The 21,363-nt window shown below is 39.5% G+C and overlaps 1 protein-coding gene across 2 annotated transcripts in view; it reads left to right on the forward strand.

Annotated features, from left to right (window-relative positions):
* The window catches only part of LOC125891083 (adenylate cyclase type 6-like), a 48,844-nt gene that overhangs the window by 16,195 nt on the left and 11,286 nt on the right, over positions 1 to 21,363 (forward strand). For both annotated transcript variants that reach the window (XM_049580039.1, XM_049580040.1), the window contains exons 4-6: positions 16,979 to 17,128; positions 19,850 to 19,971; positions 20,680 to 20,791. In XM_049580039.1, coding sequence (XP_049435996.1) covers positions 16,979 to 17,128; positions 19,850 to 19,971; positions 20,680 to 20,791 — 384 coding nt within the window. The remainder of the gene's footprint in view (positions 1 to 16,978; positions 17,129 to 19,849; positions 19,972 to 20,679; positions 20,792 to 21,363) is intronic.

The raw sequence follows: 21,363 nt of genomic DNA on the forward strand, positions 1-21,363 counted from the left end.
TTTAGACTCATATTTTTTACTTAAATACACAAAAATACATTGCTCCCTCCACAGATTGCAAGATTCCAGCTGCTAATGCAGTCCACAGTAAACTGTGTCTATTAGATGGGTGGATTAGAAGAAATAACTAGGTGTTTTATTTATCCTTGTGTAAATTATTTCTGGAGCTACAATAAGGGAAATGTCAGACAAAGGCTATGTCTGATATCTCTCTGTATTTACTCTAAAGTGCACTGTATATGCTGCTGTCTGTCCCAATGTGAAATTTATGCTCCATATAGGGCCTATAAAATATTCCCATGATAGAATGAAAAAAGTACTGTCTGCTAACAATCCCATGATGTAAAATCTCAATTTACAGCTCATTATAGAATAAACCATCGTACAGAGTGAACTACTGAGTGTTATTACAGGAAATAGTTAATGTCGGGGGAGGATTGGAGGATTTTGGAGACAGATCTGAGCAATGTAATGAAAAGTTTCCATGTTAACCTTCCTTTTGTTTGTTTCTTTACCAGAAATAAAGGGCGTGTGTGTGTGTGTGTGTGTGTGTGTGTGTGTGTGTGTGTGTGTGTGGACTGGACTTTGTCACAATCTTTCCATGTGAAATAGGATGTTATTCTGATACTTTTTCATATATTGTGTTGTATTTATATTGTTACAATGGAGAACGTTCATATTAAACATGGCCAAAGTTTCTAACAATGAGGTAAACATACCTTCAAGTAGTCTTCAAGTAGTCTCCGTGAACAAATACCTCAGATCATTCTGATACTCTGTGCGGTGGTGCAGTGGTTAGCATTGCTGGCTCACAGCAACAGGGTTCCTGGTTTGAACCAAGGCTTAGGGGGTTTGAACTCTAGGGTCTGAGAGCTCTTTTGTGTGGAGTTTGCATGTTCTCCCTCTGCCAGTGTGAGTTTTCTCCGTGTTCTCCAGCTTCCTCCAACAGTCCAAAGACACGCAGGTTAACTGGTGACTCTAAATTGTCAGTAGATGTGAATGTGAGTGTGAATAGTTGTCTGTCTCTATGTGTCAGTTAGTTAGTTAGTTAGTTAGTTAGTTAGGTTTTATTGTCCCCAAGGGGAAATTCTCTTCCACAGCACTGTACTTGTTGGACTCAGCATGAAAAACAATGACATACAAACACTGACACCATCAGAATATATCATACTGGCGAGCTGCACATAAAAAGTAAAGACATATATACAGCATATAAACACGATACAATTAACGGGGCCTGTTGTTCAGAGCAGCTACGGCTGCAGGAATCAGGCTTTTCCTGAAGCGAGCCCTTCTGCACCTCAGTGTTTTATACCTGTGTCCTGTTCTATTGAGGTTGCGATACGTGTGATAGCCCTGTTAATGCGGTTGGGTGTGTGAAGACCGATGATTTTTGCGGCAGTGCCAGTTAGGCGTGTGAGTTTAGTCCGGTCCGGTCAGCCCAGTGATAGTCTTGTGACCTGTCCAGGGTGTACCCCACCTCTCGACCAATGTCACCTGGGATCGGCTCCACTAACACATAAAACAGCCCATGGGATAAGTGAACTTTTTGGGCTTTCTGTCAGAGAGACCTTTAATTTTAACCCAAACCATCATGTTTTTCCTATCAGGTCTGCCTGGCTTAAAGACCTGAAGGCAAACTTCTCCCAACAGCCAAAAAACATGGATTAAAACAAGTTCATTCAACAAAAGTATCACATTCAACTCAGTAATAACTGTCAAGGTCCAGGTCACACATCATTAACTTAAGCATGTTTACATTTCATAAATTAATCTAGCGGCTAGCTGATTTTTTTTCCTCTACTCATAGCTTAACAAATTACATGTAACATTATTATTTTTCTTACTAACTGTTGGTTTAAGTCACTGCATCTCCAGACAGAACAGCTCAGTTGAATTTCTGCCTGCATGCACGTTTTTTCAGCCCAAGATTGTTGAATCTGAGCAGCTGATACTGCTATAATAAGAAGTTAGTGGAGTGAGATGCTTGTCCGGGCAGGTAACGTTATGTTGTGTTTTGTCTGGTGAGGGCATGCTTTGTCTGTTGACCCGTATTTTCTCCATAATCCAAAATATTTCCACACTGCTGAGTTGTTTCCTGACTAGATAACCTTATCCTCACCGTGTCTCTTGGCAGCTCACCATTATCTGCCTACTACAGTTGGTGACAGACTTTCAAAATAAAAGCATATCCTAAAGATGATGGTATGGATCGATGTTTTCACTTTGCATCAATCAAACTAGATCGTTGTTCATTACATCGATAAATTGATCCAGATCAGTGGATCGTTACACCCCTAGTAGCTACATGCTAACATCAGGAAAACATGTAAACTTGGTTGCCGACGTTGTTAATTTCTCCCCAGTTTTGGATCATATTCCTGCTGGAATGTGTCTGGTTGTGTTGAGAAGCTTTTATTGGTGATATTTGATGGTAAACAGTACCACTATTCTCTGTTAAAGTCATTGTAGGAATCTTATACAAGTTTGAACCCGCTACCGAGCATAAAAATCTCCTTAAAACATTTCCTGCTACATTTTCCCTGTAAATCAAAAGACTGGCTTTTTACCACAATGGAAACAAAATATAAGTGAAATTGAGGAACTGGTAAAATTCAATTATGTTGAAGCAAAAATGATTAAATTTTGTGCAGTGGTGCTGTTTTGTTTTGTTTAAATGACACTGCTTCATGTCATTCGCAATAAAGACAGACTTTAGAAACTAAGAATTCCAGTTTGAACAGTTTGATCGATGTTACACTGGAAAAATGATTTCCTGAGAAAGAACAAAACTCTCTCTGCTGTTCATCACAAATTACAGACATGACAAGACTATGCAGGTGACGGGCTGCAAAATATCTTTTCACCACAGCTTAAAAGATCATTTGTTTTTTATTGTTTGCCAAGTTTTGTCACTGTAGGACACAAAATGTTCGATTGTAGTGCATCTCAGTTAGCAGCAGCTGGTCGACGGCCACCTCCAGGCAGTGTATAGACCACCCGGCAGAGTGCGCAGGCGGGGCTCGACTCTTTATCTGTTGATGTGGTTCTGGTCATTTCAGATAAGGGCAGTGCGAGCTGTGTGTAGACATGAGGCTCAGGCTGAGTACACAAACCCAGCAGCTGCCTGGCACCGCACACACACACACACACACTCACACACAGACGCTTTCACAAAGGCTAAAAGTGACAGTGAGCGCAAGTCAGAGCGGGAGAAGGCAGGAAAAAATAAATGAAAGAATATGGAAATAAATAACCAACGCTCTCAGGGAAAGATAAGGGGCAACCTACGGGGGAGACTCTTATGTTTTGTCACGAGTAAAGCCCTGTCATTGTGTTTGGGGTGCTGGAGTGTGTTTTACAGAGCCTGATCTAACACAGATGTTCTAAAGAGTTCCAGATGCTCCTCAAAGGCCGATGAGCTCTGACTTGCACTCTTGCTGGCCCCGTTTCAACAACAATATCCCATCAGTCGTTGCTCCCTCTGGGAAAAGGTCTTAAAAATTCAGTGTCCTGTTCTCCGCGCAGTTTTCTTGAAAATGATTTTTTTTCCATGTAAGCATGAAATATTTGTTTTCTGTGTAAATGACCCAGTACTCCAAGTCAACTCCAGACCATTTCAAGTTTAACAGTGATGAAAGGATTAGTCGGTTAACTGACAGAGCAGCGATTGTCCAATCATAGCTTAGCAATTGTAACTAGGCATGGCAGGCCTGTAAAGCTTTTGATATCTCCACATATTGAAGCAGTGTTTGTATTATTTATAAAGTCTGACGATTGATCACCTATCGAAATCCAAAAACATGAGAAGAAGTGTTAGCACGTCAGACTGGCTTACTACCCACAGCAGTAATCAAGTGCTACCATAACTTAGCATATCATTAACAAATTACGTAAAGCTGGGCATACACTGTTGAGCCCATTCCTGACCCGGTTTAAGACGCATAACTCTTCTTAAACTCTGATCTAATTTCAGCTTCGTCGGCTGTTCGAATACATTTCTGACACGTTACAAATTTTGGTAGGCCGTCATCAGGCTCTCGCACATTTGAAGCAGAGCCATGAGATCATTTCCAAAATCAGTGTTTTTTTTCTCACTGCATCTGTGTGGCAAATAGAGAAAGCATCTGGGCACCTAGTGGTTCAGTGGTCAGGGCGGGCGTCCCATATACAAAGGCGTTGTCCTTGCCACAGTGGCTGTGGGTTTGATTCCCCCTCTCTTTCCCCTGTGACACTTAACTTTGTCCTGTCAAATAAAGGCAAAAAGCCAAAAGTAGTCTGAAATAGAGAGAATCTAAAAGTGTCATGGCAACACAACACGTCATGTGGTTGGAAAATATATTGGCCAGGGTGGTCAAGCTGTGGCAGTAATGTGTTATTATGAATCGTACTGGTGTATCGTTACAGACCTCTGCTAGCAAATAAACTTCTACCTGCCTCGGAGCTCTAAAATGAATCTTTATTGACAATTCTCAATAGCCAGAATGGTCCACAGGGGCTGACTGGCCATTTTATTGTCTATTTTACACGTACAGTGTGAGCACTCAGGTCTTGGCTTGCTATGACGAGCACATCCACTGTGTGGAAGCCAGTCCCAGATGCTAAGAAAGTTTAACTGCTCTGTCCCTCTCCTTGTTGGATTTGGGGAAGTTCAGACTCCAGCAGCCTCAGCTAGTGTTACCTGAGAAAACCGTAATGTTTGACAAACACGTTAGTTTGTTATCTTACATTTTTCTTAATAATACCAGGACTAACTAGCTCAGTGCAAAATCTATTGTGTTTTCTTAACTCCTTTATCTTCTGCATGGATTAACGACCGATAAGGACCCAGACTTTAGCCTGGGTCATGCAGCTTTAGCCTCAGTCTTTGACCATCATCATCCATATATATATTAAAGGACCCTGAGCTCGCCCCCATTGACACTTTCATCTTTACACACATGTATATGCATTACATTAGTGCACATCTTCTGCACTATAGCTCTGTATATTCTTTTTATACTTAATACTGTAACCCTCTGCACATTCCTGTGACAATTTTGTAGCTCTTTGGTTTTAGTTCAGACATACTGTACATATTTTTCTATAGTATTCCTTCATATTTTTATTCTAACTTTATTCTATTCTATATTAATGTCTCTTGATACTTGCAGTACTGTTTTTTTCTCTCACTGTCTTCATGTTATGCATCAATACACCAAAGCAAATTCCTTGTATGTGAAAACCTACTTGGCAATGAACTGGATTCTGGTTCTGATTAAAACGAGTCAGCTGGAGATGGTGTTTTCAACCGACATCAAAAAACTAATGTTGCCATAATTAACTATCTGCAGGTGACAGTTGTCATTTCAACTAGCAAGATTGCCGTTTAATGGCTAGAAATTTGAAGCATGCTTTTGTCTTTGTCTGAAATCAAGAGCAGATTGTATCAAGAATTAGTCAGCATTTTGATGGTAAATGCTGGTAAGTGCTGTGCCAGAGTGAAGTTTGACAGGTGTAGCAGTGACGGTTGGGATTTGGACTCTGTTAACATGGACATTTTTTCTCTAAATATGACATTTGACATGTTACATTTATTTATTGCTAGTGTAAACATTTTGTTGGCACAGAGCGAACACCAAGAGAATACAACGTGTTCTGACTGTGGTATGTCAGCGTAATGAGCCTGTAAGACAAAGTCATCATCAGTCCCTCTGCAACCACTAGCCCCCACCCTCCCTCCGCAGCTGGTCCCCACGATGCACCCTCCCTGAACCTGGGTGGGGGACTGCAGGTCTTTGGAGGGAGCCTGTGGAATGTGGGTGATAGTTGCTAAGTGAAAGCTGCGCTGCCATCTCTGATAATTCACAGTCTCCGTGGGTGTGAGTCTCGGGCCAACACTAAGCAGAACCTTTCACAAGACTGAGAAAGAAGCACAGGGAGAGAGAGAGAGAGGGAGAGACTTCAACAACATTGGGTTATATATAAAATCACCACCATCATCACATCTCCATCTTCCACGCATAAGAGGTCTATAATGACTACTGGCTTCAAAATGAGCTCTCTAACAGGAATATTTAGTCAGGAAAGTGAACATAATACCTGCATACACATTATAGAAACGCTTGTTTTTGCATATCAACACTTTACAAACTGACTGTGCCAATGATTGAAGAGAGACAAAGCATGTTTTTATTGACCTGAAGGGATTTAAAGTGTAAATATGCATGTCTTGAAAGAGCCTTTGGGCTACAGACTCATTTCATCTTTAAGCCTCTGTAGTTTTCATTCTGTCAACAGACTTGTAAGGGGTCTGAGGGGTACAGTAGTAGCACCAGGCATCATCCCTGACCTGCTAATTTTGGCATTTGCATGTATGTATGCACACACACACACACCTTCCTGTGATCAGTGCTGGTTGTTGGAGAGCAGGATGGAGGGATTAAAGCAGAGGTCAGGTCGCCTGCTGCTGTGCGAACATGCTGAGAAAAAAAGAAAAGAGATGCTCGACTGACGTTCTGTAAGAAGGACTGCGCACTATCCGGAAACCAGCCAGTTTGATTAAGATTGTTTGGTTTGAAATGGAATTGGCTTGTGAGTGCGGACTATTAGTCACATCCTACTGTCTGCCTCAGAGAGGATTGTTTAGTTGCTCCGTTGCACAGACAGACTATATTTGTTTTTCCTGTTGATCAGTTTTCCTGTATGTTCGCCCTTTAACCTGCAAACAGTTTTTAATAGGCCACTTGAGGGCAGCGGAAACAAAGTGGAGAACACAACAGGCTTTTGTCATTTCTTATTTTGTACATCCTTGATGCCTTTCCTCATCTCCTCTCCTGGCTTCTTAGTCCCTCACACCTGAGATTCAAGCAGAGGAGAGAGGAAAGGAGGCAACAGGCATGTAACAAAATGAGACATCTGTGCTTCAGAGCAGTCATTTTAAAGCAACATCAATTGAATGATAAGGGTGTGAATCGCAAGTTTCATCATGATACAATATAATATAGATTCTTGGGACAGTGATACCATACTTGCTGATATCACAAAGTAAAAATGTAGAGTCTGTAGGCAAACCCCGGCGATCTTGCCTCCGGAAGAAGAGCGGAAGAGCCTTGGTTTCCAGTTGTAGGCTTTTTGTAGTCCCCGTGATATTGACCAATTACGTTTGAACCGGCTGCAGTTGTTGCCAGGTTAAACAGTTCGTGCGGTGAACTAACGAGGCGGAACATAATTGCCGTCACTGCAAACTCTGAATCCATCACAATGGTTCAGCATATTTACTTACAGATAAACGGAAGTCGGAAACGGAAATTCGCTTCCTCCACCCAAATCAAACCGGAATGCCAAAAAATCGGAGGTCTGCCCCCAGAGGCTACACTTTTGATTTTACGCTTTTGACTTTTCAATTCAGCTCAACAACAAGAACATTTAACAGAAGTACAAAATTTGGCTCAATATAAACTGTCAAAGTTCATAGACAAAACAAATGTTTTTTATTCGACACCATTATTAGCTTCAGTATTTTTACATTGCATAGATTAGCCTAGCAACTAGCAGACTTTTCCTCTTCTTACAGCTCAACAAATTACATGTACCATTTATTTTTTCTTACTCACTGTTGATTTAAGTTGCAGCATCTCCTGACAGAACAGCAGGGTTTAATTGCAGCCTGCAGGCATGTTTTTTCAGCCTAACATTGTTGAAACAGAGCAGCTAATGTTGCTGTAACAAGAGCAACAAGTTAGCATAGATTAGCATATATAGCATAGATGCCAGATTTGGCGTGTTTCCCAGGTATTTTATCCTGTAATGGCATTGTTCATATGGCATGTGCTTTGTTTGTTGACCAGTCTCTTCTCTCTAAAATCCAAAATATTTCCACATTGCTGATTTATTCCTAAAGAGCGGAGTAAATCATTGAGTTTTCTTGGCTGCTTGCTATTTTTTGTCTGGTGCTATTTGGCAGTGTCACACACGTGGGAATTTTGAAATAAAAGGCGGATCTTAAATGTAGTAACAGGATCGATGTTTTCACTTTGCATTAATGGTATTGGATAGTTGATTATTGAATCGATACATAGCTCCTGATTGATGGATTGTTACATCACTTTTAAATATGATGTGTGGCACAGCTGCATCGTCACATCTCTTTACTATGTTACTGGTGTTGAAGAGACACCAGTAACAGTAAAAGTAAAAAGATACACCTGTGCATCCTCGCTCATAGCTCCTCCGGCAGGCCTCCTCTCTCCTCAAGATGCATTTTTAGAAATTGAGCCAACCTTCAAGATGGCTTACTGAGATCGATTTTTTTCGTTTGAGTAAACAGTTGTTTATTTACACATACAGCAGTCATGGAGCAACATCATCATTCATTTGGAGTTGTGTGTTTGGATGTTTTTTGATTTGGCGAATTTAAGTCCAATATTCACTCTCTTTTAGCTCTGTTTTGTTCTCTACCACCTACTTAGGAAAATATCTGGCTCTGTAGCTGCTAAATGCTCCACTACGTTCACCAGCTAGTCTCTAACTTTGTCTGTCTGCCTGCTTTGGCTAAAAAAAACAATGTTATGAGATCAATGAGAGTGAACCAAAATGGTGAAGTTGTGGGCCAGAAACCAAAACAATGAGCTAAAAGATGCTGTAAAGCCCTGTAAAACTAAGGATGCTTGGATAATCATATCCATGTGCATTTGTGTCTGTCCTGTATGACGCTGTTAAATGTCTCATTTGTCCATGTTCTCTCACATTGCTCTCTCCTCCTCAAAGAACACTCTTTCCCAGTCCAAAAAGGGGCCTGATGGCCTTAAAAGTCAATGTTTATAGTCTTACTGTCAGGACCAGAGACTTCCTGCTAAAGTAAATGACTGCTGTGCTAAATCCATCATAAAGAGGAGAAAAATTATAAATAAAGTTTCTGAATGTTCCATTAGCACCCCTCTTGTCCTCGCCTGCTCGGTCCAAATCTGTGACGGTAGTTTCAGAAGGGTTTCATGAGGCGTAGACTGGTGATGAGTGTTTGGATGTGGAGTGAAAGTGTTGTGTTGCTGCTGAGGCTTTACCAGTGATGGACAGGTGGATGTCATTGTTGCAGTTGTCACTTTTTTGTTAAGACGTCCACTACTAGCCATGCTAGCTTTGTGGCTCTGGGGATCCAGTGTTAATCAGTCAGTCAGTCCGCCAGTGTGGTTCAGGCTAAGCAGCGACCTCCTACTGATCGCATTAGACCTCAAATAAAGTTTGTTGCCTCATGTCCCTGTGCCGCAGTATACTCTGAGATCTCTCCTGATACAAGGTTGCCCTACACTGAGAGGTGGTTGAAGCACTTTTAACCTCTTCTGTCTTTAATGTATTCGGTCTTCTAAATATCTCAGATCATGTCTGACAGTAAATGTGTGTATTTTAACTTTGCTGTGGAGGTATTTCAGGTATGCAGCAGTCGTACTTGCGAATCACAAAGGTGGTCATTTATTCAGCAGTGCATCCATAGAGCCATGTTGATCATTTATTGATTAAGCCTGCACATCCTCCCTAAGCTGCTGGCGGCTTTTTGTGGAAAAATAAAAACACATTTTAATCTAACGTCGTGCTGAATAGCCAGTATTACTGCTGTTTTGCCTGTCCTGTCTAGATCAGAGCAGCTCTTACATAATGCCATTTTGATATCCAGGGATTAGGCCGAGGTCCTCTCTCTACAGACTGGCTGGCTGCTTCCATCATGTCGTCCCCCCCCCCCCCCCCCCCGAGGGGAAATGACGACTGCTTTTATGGCAAAAAACAAACAAACTATGTGATGTTCCAGTGACGTGATCTTCAATTCCTGGTTTATTTTAGTCTCCACAAACCGAACATAACCCTTTTAGTGGGCCATAATCATATTGGTAACTCAGTCATGAACTCTACCTGACAGGGAGTGAGCAATGCAGATCATAATGCATAGTGGTATGATTATAATGGTGCTGGACCAAACCAGCGCAGGAGAGGCCGGGCAGGAAAAGGTAATAAGTGATGAGTTTAGATAAATGAGTGTGTTGTTGAGCACAGAGGAGCAGGTGCAGCGGCTCGGCACTGGGAGCGTGGCAGCGAGTACAGGTAGCAGGTAAACGCTGCCAAGCAGAGCTCCTAAAGAGGTGGAGTGCTGTTGCGTAAACACAGGACCTTACTGTGTACTCTGTAAACCCACTAGCCCTTGCCCTCTTGAGAAAAGCAAGCAATTAGCTCGAGTCTGTGAGCGCAGACACATGGAGTGTGATACGGACGTCAAGCGAATCTCAACAGATAAATACTTAGAGTAGCTGCAGCTCGTTGCATTTGGAGAGAAAACACTCAGCAAATTCGACTGCACACACACACACACACACACACACACACACACACACATATAGACTGACAGGAGGCGTTCACCTGCAAACACACACCGTGCTGCAGGTTTCACTTTTGTCTCATGGCTGTTTTTGCTTGATCAGTGAGAGTAATGTAAACAGAGCTGAGCGCTCTGAGCCATCTGCCTAATGTCACTGTGGCCCATATCTGTCCTGCTCTCTCGCTCTCTCTGCAGATCTCACTCACTTGCACTCGTCTTCCTCTTGTCATCCTCACATTGTCCCTTTCCTTCCTCATCCTGTGCCTTTTGCACTTATTTCCTTCCTACCCTCAACATCTGTCAGTCTCCCATTTTATCTGTGCTGTCTATTATGCTGCTGGGCTATTTTTTACCCCACGCCTTGTTTGCTTTCTTTTTAAGCTCATCTGCCCATTACCCATCTGTTTCTATTCTTGTGTCTGTGATACTCTGTAAACCATGTTACCTTAGGTCACCTTTGTCCTCTGTTCTCGTTATTCTTTTTGTAGCCACCATACATTTCCATTCATTCAAGCTCCTTTATTTACATGCAAAGTCTCCTGTTTGGTTTGATTAACATTAGGACAGAAGAAAAGCTCTCGTTAAGTTTGCACCATGTTTCACCCCTCAAGATTCTTTATTATATTTTTAACAAGTGTACAATATAAACACAGCATTGTAAAGTGCACAAAAATATTATCCTTCAATATCATGTTCACTTATGAAGTGTAATAGCATTTTTTCAGTCATGTGCAACACTATTTTTAATTGTTAAATTCAGTATAATACTGATTATCAGGAGTATTTTTTTAGCCCTGTTGTTGACCCAGGAGTGCAAACATAGCAGACGTGACCCCCATCCTGTTTAGTAACCCTTGTACTTACTGTACTCCTATTGTTACTCTATTAGGCACTGTTTTTTGCTTCTGCATCTTGAAAACACTTCTTATCTTGTGTAGCTGTATTTTTTGCAAGCAATCTCTGGCCCAAGAATTTCCTTCAGGATAAAGTTCTATTGAATTGAATTGAATTGAATTGAAATATATCAATGTAGCAGAACACAACCATAGTTTAGGAACACAACATTCAGGCTTGTCCCAATCATCCCTCACCCCAGTTAGCCCCGTCAAGAAGACAGAATTTCATATATTAAAGGGTGGTTCATCCTGGGAGTAATATATACAATTGCCCGAAGTCTGGTTTTATATTTAGAAAAGAAAGAAATGAAAAATGGATGAATAAATAAGAGGAGGGGTGTTCAGAAATTGCTAAACTTACACAGATTGTATTATTGACATGGATTAACAGTAGGACAAGAAGAGAATGAGAAAGTATGTACTCAGTTTGACTGAAGGTTATGAAAGTATTTCAGTAAAGCCCCCCTGCACCTGAAAACACAGTAATATTTGATCAATCCTAATATTGACACAACAAAAAAGTAAGTAGTAAGTAAAATAAGAACAATACAAAACCAAGACAGGACTAAGACGAGACAAAGTACAAAACAACATAAAATTAAAATATAAAAATATGTGGAAATGCGTGTATGATGGTAAAAGTAACACAAAATACTAAAACATTATATAGTGATTGTTGGTCAGACATCTGCCTGTCACATCACAATTTAATGTCTATAAAATACACGATCAATCATTAAGGAATCTGGAAAGTCCAGCTCTTGTATATACTCGAAAAAGGGATCATATACACAATATTAACAGATTTATTGAAATTTTAGAAAGTGCGGCACAATAAGGTAAAGGTGCAGGAAATCCACTAAACGAGCATGTTCAGATCAAAATTTAGGGCCCGATATTCTAAAATATAACATTAAGACTGTTTTTATACACTTTTTGGATCAACTTTTAAAAAAAGTAAAGGAAGCTTGGTGATCAAAGCACATTAGGATCAGCAGTGACAAATATCTAAGAAAGAACAATCTATGTTCGCAATAAAAGGTACTTAAGTAACCCAAAGCATCCAGGATCATGCTGATAAGGGTCACTGATAATGAGGCAAAATAGGGAGTGCTGCACTGGGTTAAGGCTCTGTGTAGTTAGTTGTAAAAAAGGCAGGTGCTCTTCAAGGATGGGGCAAAGAGTCATTTGAAGATAAAAAACAGCGAGTGGCTCACTTAGTGTAAAAGTCCATAGTACAGACAGGCAGTCCAGAAATGACTGAAGTATTGTAGATTCAACATGGGCTATGTGGGATGAACTTTTCTCAAGACCAGTCTTTAGGGCTGGAATAAGAAAATTTCCTACAACCTTTCAGACATGTTCCAATACTTTTCTCCATTTCAGAGGTTTTACTGTGTTTCCTTGATTATTAAAATTTGTCGTAAAGGCAGCATCAGTTCTCTCCAGTTTTTACCTCTCTGATTCAAATTTTAACAAAGCCCCTAAATTGATGAAGATACTGTTTCTGATACAGTCTCTTACTGTGATAAATCTAATCTTCAGTCCTTTATGTCGTAAATATAGTTTAATGACATTTAGTCCTCAAGTCCAAATGAAGCATGTTACTTCTCAAAGGTCTGATGTCTGTCAGGGATAATGCCCAACGAGGTATCCATTATCAGGAATTAATGGATGGGGAGGCATTCACGCCACATGGTTGCCTCTGTGGAGTCTGACAATTCCCCATAATGGGCACCTTAAGGGACGTTATCCTACTTATCCCATGGTCACATGCAAAGGAAAAAATTAAGACCAATCATTTATATTTTCATGCATTTTGCAATTAAAATCTATTTTTTTTTAATCATAAGTTTTAATTTTTCACAAAATTTACCTCCCTAGTAACACCTGAGAGTTTGGCTAATACCTGAAACAATTATTACCGTCCCATTAGTTCTTATGCAATAGAAACATTCTGCACTACTCCGGTAAACAGGACGAACCTTCGATAGGACTTGATAACAGGATATATATCTAGTCCACGCAGCTCATTGAACCCTTTGGCCCAGCTGTTAGCCAGAAAGCTAACATTATGTTAGCAAGGTTCAAAGTCAATATCAAAGCATGCGGTTGACAAACAGAAAATATAATTTGACGGTATGTTTAACAACAAGACTTGTAATTAGATGTAGCTTTTAACGTGTTGTAAGTAAATTGTGAAACGGAGGGTTTGACCCTGTTGCTATGGTTACTCATATTAGATACAGGCTGATAGTATTATGTAGCCAGAACATTAATTTAGAAAAGTGGACAGGCAGTTTTACTGGAACCACGTAGTAGATGTCCATTATCAGGAAGTAATAGACACCATGCAGCCATTCAGACTCAGATATTCATCCAGACCATGGTTTACATATATACAGTAGTATAATACAGTTAGTTTATCAGATAATGAAACAGTATTATGTTGCACCATTTCAAACATCTGTCCAGGTTTAGATTCATATTGGAAGCTGTTTATTTATTTAGATAAAGGGTTAACACCAGTAGTTTGGATCACAAATTACATGTGAGAAAATACTGATAATTTAAATGTATTTGGGAAACTTCTACAGGTACCAAAGAAAAATTAATTCTTATGTAAAATTTAAGAATCATGATATACAGTATCACCACAGAGAATAATCAGAAAACAGTTAATAGCTCGACCCTTAGTTTTGACTTTTCACATGTAAATGAAAATAATGTAAATTCCAGTCATTATAGATTATTTGATTGTACCCTAAATGAATTTGGAGTGTTTCAGTCAAGAAAGGAAGCAGAGGAAGTTTAGAGATGCTTCTCTGGAGGAATTACACAAATTTCAAGGAGTTTGTTCTTATGACACCTTTGCCCCCCAAAAAGTACATCCAACACATCACAAAAAAGTAGTGAAGGTTATTTCAGATTATCAAGTTCTTTGGACATTTACATAATTAAAATGAGACTATGTGAATCCCCTTTATATACATTTATTAACCTGTATTCAAAAACGATTGTGATCAATTATAAGTACATTATAACAAATGCTATCCTTTCTATTAATGTGTTGTGTTTTTTCTGTTTGCTGTGTGTACTTAATGTTTAAGATGTGAAAAGAAGGTGCAGTATTACAGCAAGTTTATGAGAACCTCTTGGCCTTTTTCTGTATTTCCATTTTTACCCAGGAGAGGTCAGTGTGTAAAAGTTTCTGGCTACATACCAACATACTGTCTCAGTATGGATCAAAAAAACTTGAGAAGGAAAAGAAGAGGAAAGATTCCTACACTGTCATTTTTTAGAAAAATATTAATTCAAACTAGCTGGGGAATTAGCCCCGATAGCTAGTGTCCACCACTACAAAGCGTGAATCCTCATTTCACTCTTCAATTAAACTACTTTATATTCAACCCAAAACAGACTCACATCAAATTATTTAAGATTTCACACATCAATTTCCTATTAATTAAAAAACAAAGAATATATTCTGGAAACCAATACCAGTCCAAAACAGACATTTAAAGGTCCTTTAAATAAATCAACCAACAAATTGCAAACCTTCATGCGGTTTATTGGTGTATTTCCCCCGTCCACAAGCTGACAGCTGTGCCTAAATGATCTCTTCTCACTCTCTACTTTCCTCCCTTGTCAGGATTTTAAAGGGCTGTTCTGTCCTTTTTCTTTGCTTTCCCCCTTTCTACTACAACTGTTGAGCTGAAAATTGGGAAGTGTGTGTGGCTGTTATGTTGGAAATAGTCAAGCCGAAAACTGAACACCGAATGAATGAATGAATGAATGAATGAATGAATGGTTTATTTCGGTTACAATATACAATACTTAAATTGTGTGCAATCAACTGACAAAACATTTACATACGTGTTTGCACTACGCATTTTCTCACAACAAAATTTAACAAGCTCTTTAACCGAAAAAGGAATAGGCTGAAGCCGAGGCTTATTTTTGCCTATCCTGTTTAATAATCATTGATTATTGCAAGTTCAATTTATGAATTAGAAAGATACAGAGATGATGGTATGGTAAAGTTAAACTGAAATTAAAAGAATATAAATAATATTTCATATTCATGAAATGCTTTGACACAAATATTTGGATAAATATTTATGTTCTCATTAACCGATCCACAGCTGAATACATCTTCTGAGGACATTGTCTTCTAGTTTTGCTGACATGGTCAATGACAACCATCATGCATGTTTACTGCATATCAGTGTGAGAAGTGTCTCATAAAATCTTTGTAGAAGTCTGTCACCTTCAGTAGTCTCTGATTGTTCAATGACATGAGAGCAGAGACACAAAATCAGCTCATGTTATCTATCTCAAAAAGCAGCAAAACAATGAAGAAGGTCTGGCCAAAAACCTTTTTTCATTTTGCCTCCATCATATTGGTTTGTGTGGGGTTTTTTATCCTCTAAAATGTGTGTATTCAAAGTGTAGCTTATAAAATGATGCACAGATCAGTGTATTCTCTGTAATGATTTAATGTTTGTTTTTCTTAATTGATGTAAAACATGACACATTTGTATAATAACAATAATACATATAATAAAACTATGATAATTGTTTAGTTCAGTTTAGTTTATGTGCACATACATGTATAGAAAATACAGGAAAAAAAGAAATTCAAAGTTAAAACATTGTGCAAGAGAGGTTACCTCCCCTATTAAATAACAACAGTCATACATAAGAAAAAAGAAAAAGATAAAAGCGAACATTGCGTAATTGAACAAGAGTTACAGACTAAGAAGTAATACAAAATTATTAGACATGTACAATTTACAAAACAAACAAACAAATTACAAATGAATCAGTGAGTCAAATGAGTCCTTTTCAGATGTTTTTTGAATAACAATAATGTAAATGATGATTGTAAATAGTCATACATATTTTTGAAAAAATGAAATAAAACATCTGGGTAGTAATTGTAAGGATAGAATGAAAAATAATAGTAAGACAGATCAGTAGTTTGATTTTTACATGTGTTAGCTGTTATCATGTGGAGGGTCCTGGTCTTCAGCGGACGTGTCTCACAGTGTGTGATCTTGGACCGGAATTGAATTGCGACAACGTTTCTCTCACGACTGTCGGCCCAGAGTCCCTCAGTGTAAAATGGCCTTAATGCACATACATCATGTCTTGAGTCTCTCGGGAGAGATGGGGAACGGAAGTGCTTGAGAAAAGACGTAAACAGGGGAATAAAATTCAAGCCACTGGTATCATAATTTAACCCTTACAAGGAGTGCAATAAAAGCCTGTCACCAGTTCATGTTTTTATTTTCTTTTTATGCAAAGATTTTCAAGTAAAGTCAAGCACTCGAGATGTGCTGTATCTCTGTGTCTGTCAACGTCGCTGTTCCTCTTGCTGTCAGACACTTAAACCGCTGTTTAAGGTTAAACACACTTTTTTTATAATCTTTAATGTGCACTATTTTAAATGTGCACTTCCTGTGTACTTATCTCTCTTAGTAATGACTGACGTTTTGATTCATGAAACCATTTTCTCCAGGAAGTAAAAACAACAGCAACACTGGCACATAATAAATGAATTATTTGTCTTGTCTGGTAAATGAAAGTGCTCTCAGTGATCTGTTTTATTTTACAAATACTTCCCTTTAGGTTTAAATCACGATTCAGTTACTATTATCTGATGTTATTGGCTCCTTCCTTCCTTCCTTCCTTCCTCGTGTTTTAAGCTTAACAACCTCTTCCCTCGTCTCTCCAGGTGAGCGCTAATGTCCTGATCTTCCTGTGCACTAACATCATCGGTATCTGTACCCACTACCCCGCTGAGGTTTCCCAGAGACAAGCCTTCCAGGAGACCAGAGGATACATCCAGGCCAGACTCCACCTGCAGAGGGAGAATCAACAACAGGTTGGCCCACACACATTTTTTGTATGATATTACCGGCCCGAACATAAGAGCTTTACCACGTGTCCTCATCCTTGAAGCCTTTTCTCTCATAAAATTAAAACATGAAATACTCTCATTAAAGCAGAACATAAATCTTACAGTTATGTAGCTTGTCAATGTATGTTTTTAAGAACAGCTAATTCTGGTACTCGCACACTCTCCTGTCGGGCTCTTGGAGGCTGTTACTTGCTGTTTGCTTTTTGTCCGTTCAAACTCTTTATCGTGACAGTTCAGTGATATTTTTGGCAAATGGACGCATGATTCAGTCTCTGGTCTGTTTTTGCAGTAAAGACATCACTTATTTTATGAACACAAGCTTTCAAACTCTCATAGGTTAAACTGGATTAACTCCAAATGACACACTGTGAATGGACTTTAAACAACCAGCTAGCCTAGCAACCTTAAAGGGATACTTTGCTGATTTGCAACCAGCTGTGTATCGTAACAGTATGGTTAGTATGTGTGAATAAACTAGGGCTGTTAGACAATTAATTTTCAATAGGTAATCAAAATAAATCACAATCTAATCGCATGTTTAAAATTCCATTATTTTGCATTTGAAACCATTTTGAAGTCCATATCAACAATGTAAAGCAGTTCTTACCACAGTATCTTTATAGGGAATCAAATGAATGCAAAGAAATTTACTTCATTATCTTGACTTATAGGTTAATTTCTTTCAGTGACAATAAGATGCTTAGTTACTCTGAGATCATTTTGAATTCTCACTGGTGTCCAGTGATCCATGGTTTATGCGAGAGTTCCAGTTTAGTTGCTTTAGTTTCTCTGATTCATACGGGTCCTGTATGTGTGACACTATTGTTCCCCACAACAGCGAGGCACATGACTGGTGACAACATGCCAACCTGAGTTGACTGGTCTGCAGTCAGTTGTCACCCACTTAGCAAGCGCTGTAGTTAACTTCTTTGATTTAGTTTGTTCCACAGGTCTGTGTCAATTCCCAAACTCCAAAATAGCTCTGGTGATGTAGTTGCCTGCAGACACCAGTCTGATTTGCTGCACCTGTGTGCTCAGCTCGTAGGTGGCAGCTCATACTTGAAGTACTTTGATGATATTTTAATTCTGTTTGACAGTTGCATATTACTTCTGATTTGGCAACTGAGCTGTCTGGCAGATTTTTAAAGTGAAAGGAGCCATTCAGAAGCGCAGTAATGTCTTATTTTCCATAAATGTGGAAGCAGGAAGCCGGAAGCCACTATGACAACTTGACTACAAGTAAGGGTGCATTAAAGGGACAAAATAGCAGCATTTGATTTCAATAAAAAAAAAGTATTGCCTTATGTTTGTACCTTAATCGCATTGTGATTAAGGTATTAATGCTGACAGCCCTGAAATAAACTATGTTAAACTTCCCTGTCTCACAAGTGCTCAGATCTGCCTGCTCATGCCCCAGCTCAAATTTTCATTGGCTCTGGGGCTGTGGTTTGAACTACATATTGTACTTAGTACAATAGGAACATATTTTAGTTTACTGTTTGGCTTTATTATGAAAATTTGTGGACAGGAAGTGGACGGCAAACTGTTTGCTGTATTGTAAAAACAGAGGCTGAAAAACTGAGATCAAACAGTACAACAAAGCAGTGCTGATTAGCTATGAAACAAGATTCTGTATTTATGTTGCCTGTATTTAGAACGTCTGTTGTATATTTAAGATGTTAAAGATGACTGGCAACTTGCATTACGTCACCCACCAGCAGGAGCATTTATCGGTCTGGTGCGGCACAGTGAACTCTGGTGGTTGTAGGTTTTCTACCCTTTAGAGCAAAAGCAAGTGCGAGAGTCCTTTTTCTCTGTTTTCTCTGCTCATGTAGCACCAGTTTCAAAAGTATTTGTGTCAGTGTGCCAGTTTTAGGAAAAGACCATCTTTCCAGCAGTGAACATCTTCTTTCAGTAAAATTTTAAAGCAGGACTCTTATTTGTTATGGAGAATGTTTACACTACTGTACTGGTACCTTTACTTAATTAAGGGATCTTTGTACTTTAAGACTATAAGACTGGCCGTAATCTATGAGCTTGTTATGATTAACAAATCCCATGAAGAGACCAAAACCAACAGTAGTCTCAGTACGCCTGAAACCCAAGATTCTCAAGATATTAATGTTTGTAAATGGGTCACAGATTTGTTTTTCATTTTTAAAAAGGCTCCGATTTTCTGAAACAGCTTTCACCCACATAATAAAACACGTGGTGTTCTGGTGAATATTAACAGCATCAGGACGGTGTATATTGGGTCAACTCAAAATGAACTACAGCGCTGATGCTCATCATAATGAAGGAACATGTCAGCCGGTGCAACAGTGTGGCTCGCTGATCTGTTTGTAATAGTTTTGGGACAACAGTGGAGCTCCATGGCAAGATACATCAGTCTTTGGATACACAGACTTTGTTAGAGGATTAATGTATTGTTTTTCTCTTCATGGGATTAGTTGGCACACTTGTCTTTTAACTTTTGCCTCGTCCTGTTTGTTATTTATTCCAAATCACATTTCCTGAACTCGCTCCTGGAACTAGCCGTTGCCCTGTGATTAACATACAAACACATACACTTGACATGTTGCGCATAAACAGTAACATTGTGAATGACACGATCTGCATTTTGTTTCTTTTTTGTGTGTGTGTGTGTGTGTGTGTGTGTGTGTGTGTGTGTGTGTGTTTTTCCAGGAACGTCTGTTGCTTTCAGTGTTGCCAAGGCACGTTGCCATGGAGATGAAGGCTGACATCAATGCCAAGAAGGAAGACATGATGTTCCACAAAATCTATATCCAGAAACACGACAATGTCAGGTCAGCCGGGACACTTCATTCCATGTTTTACCCATGAATTAGAACGTCACCTATTTTACCCACCTTGTTTTCTCTTACAGTCGTAGTAGTAATAGAGTACATGATATGATGTACCACAGTGTAGCATATCATGTCATCCTCAAAACATAAAAATACATGTGGCGCTAAATCCCGTAAAATTGATCACAAACCAATTTTTTTTCTCAAAATTTTCCCTGAGAATGATTCACAACACATTTGTACACACACACACACACACACAAGCGTGCTCACAGAGTCATAAGAGGGTAGAGTGGTTTGGCAGAGTGGAGGCTAATTAACACTAGTGAGGGAATACTTAATCACCAGCAGCCAAGATAAGATAATCCCCAAAGATGGAGAGCTTCAGCACACATTCAATTACAGCACTGAGCAAACGCACTGCACACAGTCCCTCTGTCCCTCACACACAAACACACACACACACACACACACACACACACTGGCATAGATCTCCTTCAGAAGACTTTAAGGTCAAACTTCCTGCCTCTCTCAAGGTCAGCAGCCCTGATAGTAACACACTGCAATATGCCGTATAACTGAAAATATAATCAGCTGCTCACGCTCAAACTTTAACACTGAACCTAAATAAAGATGCTTGACAGGATTTGCCGAGGCCTAACTGTGTTTTCTTGTCTGTCTTTTCCACCTGTTTTATGTCGTCCTCAGTATTCTGTTTGCAGACATCGAGGGTTTCACCAGCCTGGCCTCTCAGTGCACGGCTCAGGAGCTGGTCATGACACTCAATGAACTCTTTGCCCGTTTCGACAAGCTGGCATCAGTAAGGATCCACAGCGTCCTTTCTCCTATATATGTCTCGACCTTCTCATGTTACGTTGTGTTCTCTAGAGGAATAGTTTGACATTTTGGGACATGAAGTAGCTTTAGAGGTGTTGATAGTTAGATTTTTGTTACCAGGTCCAGGTTAGTCAAATCAGGGCAGGTTTGTTCACATAGTCCAATATCACAAATCACAAATTTGCCTCAAGGGGTTTTACAGTCTGTACAGCATACATCACTCTCTACCCTTAGATCCTCGATTCTGATAAGTAAAGACCCTCCCCAAAAAAACCTTTCAAGCTGGGGTAGACAGTTTTATGTTGGTGTCATTGGGCAAAACTCCCATGATAATCTTTGAGCATATTGTAATTGAACTGGTCTGAGAGAACACCAGACTTCTGCACCTCCTCTTGGCTCTGTTTCAGGCTTTAAAAAATATAGGCTGTGACGGAAGACTTTGGCCAATAACAGGTCATTTCAGCGAGAAGGTGTTCCAATTGGCTTTTCTACTAATGCAGCTGTGCGTGCACGTCCCTTCGGCTGGTTAAAGCCTGAATCAATGGCGGAGAATCC

Source organism: Epinephelus fuscoguttatus, linkage group LG7 (genome assembly GCF_011397635.1).
Source record: "Epinephelus fuscoguttatus linkage group LG7, E.fuscoguttatus.final_Chr_v1".
Classification (NCBI taxonomy): Eukaryota; Metazoa; Chordata; class Actinopteri; order Perciformes; family Serranidae; genus Epinephelus; species Epinephelus fuscoguttatus.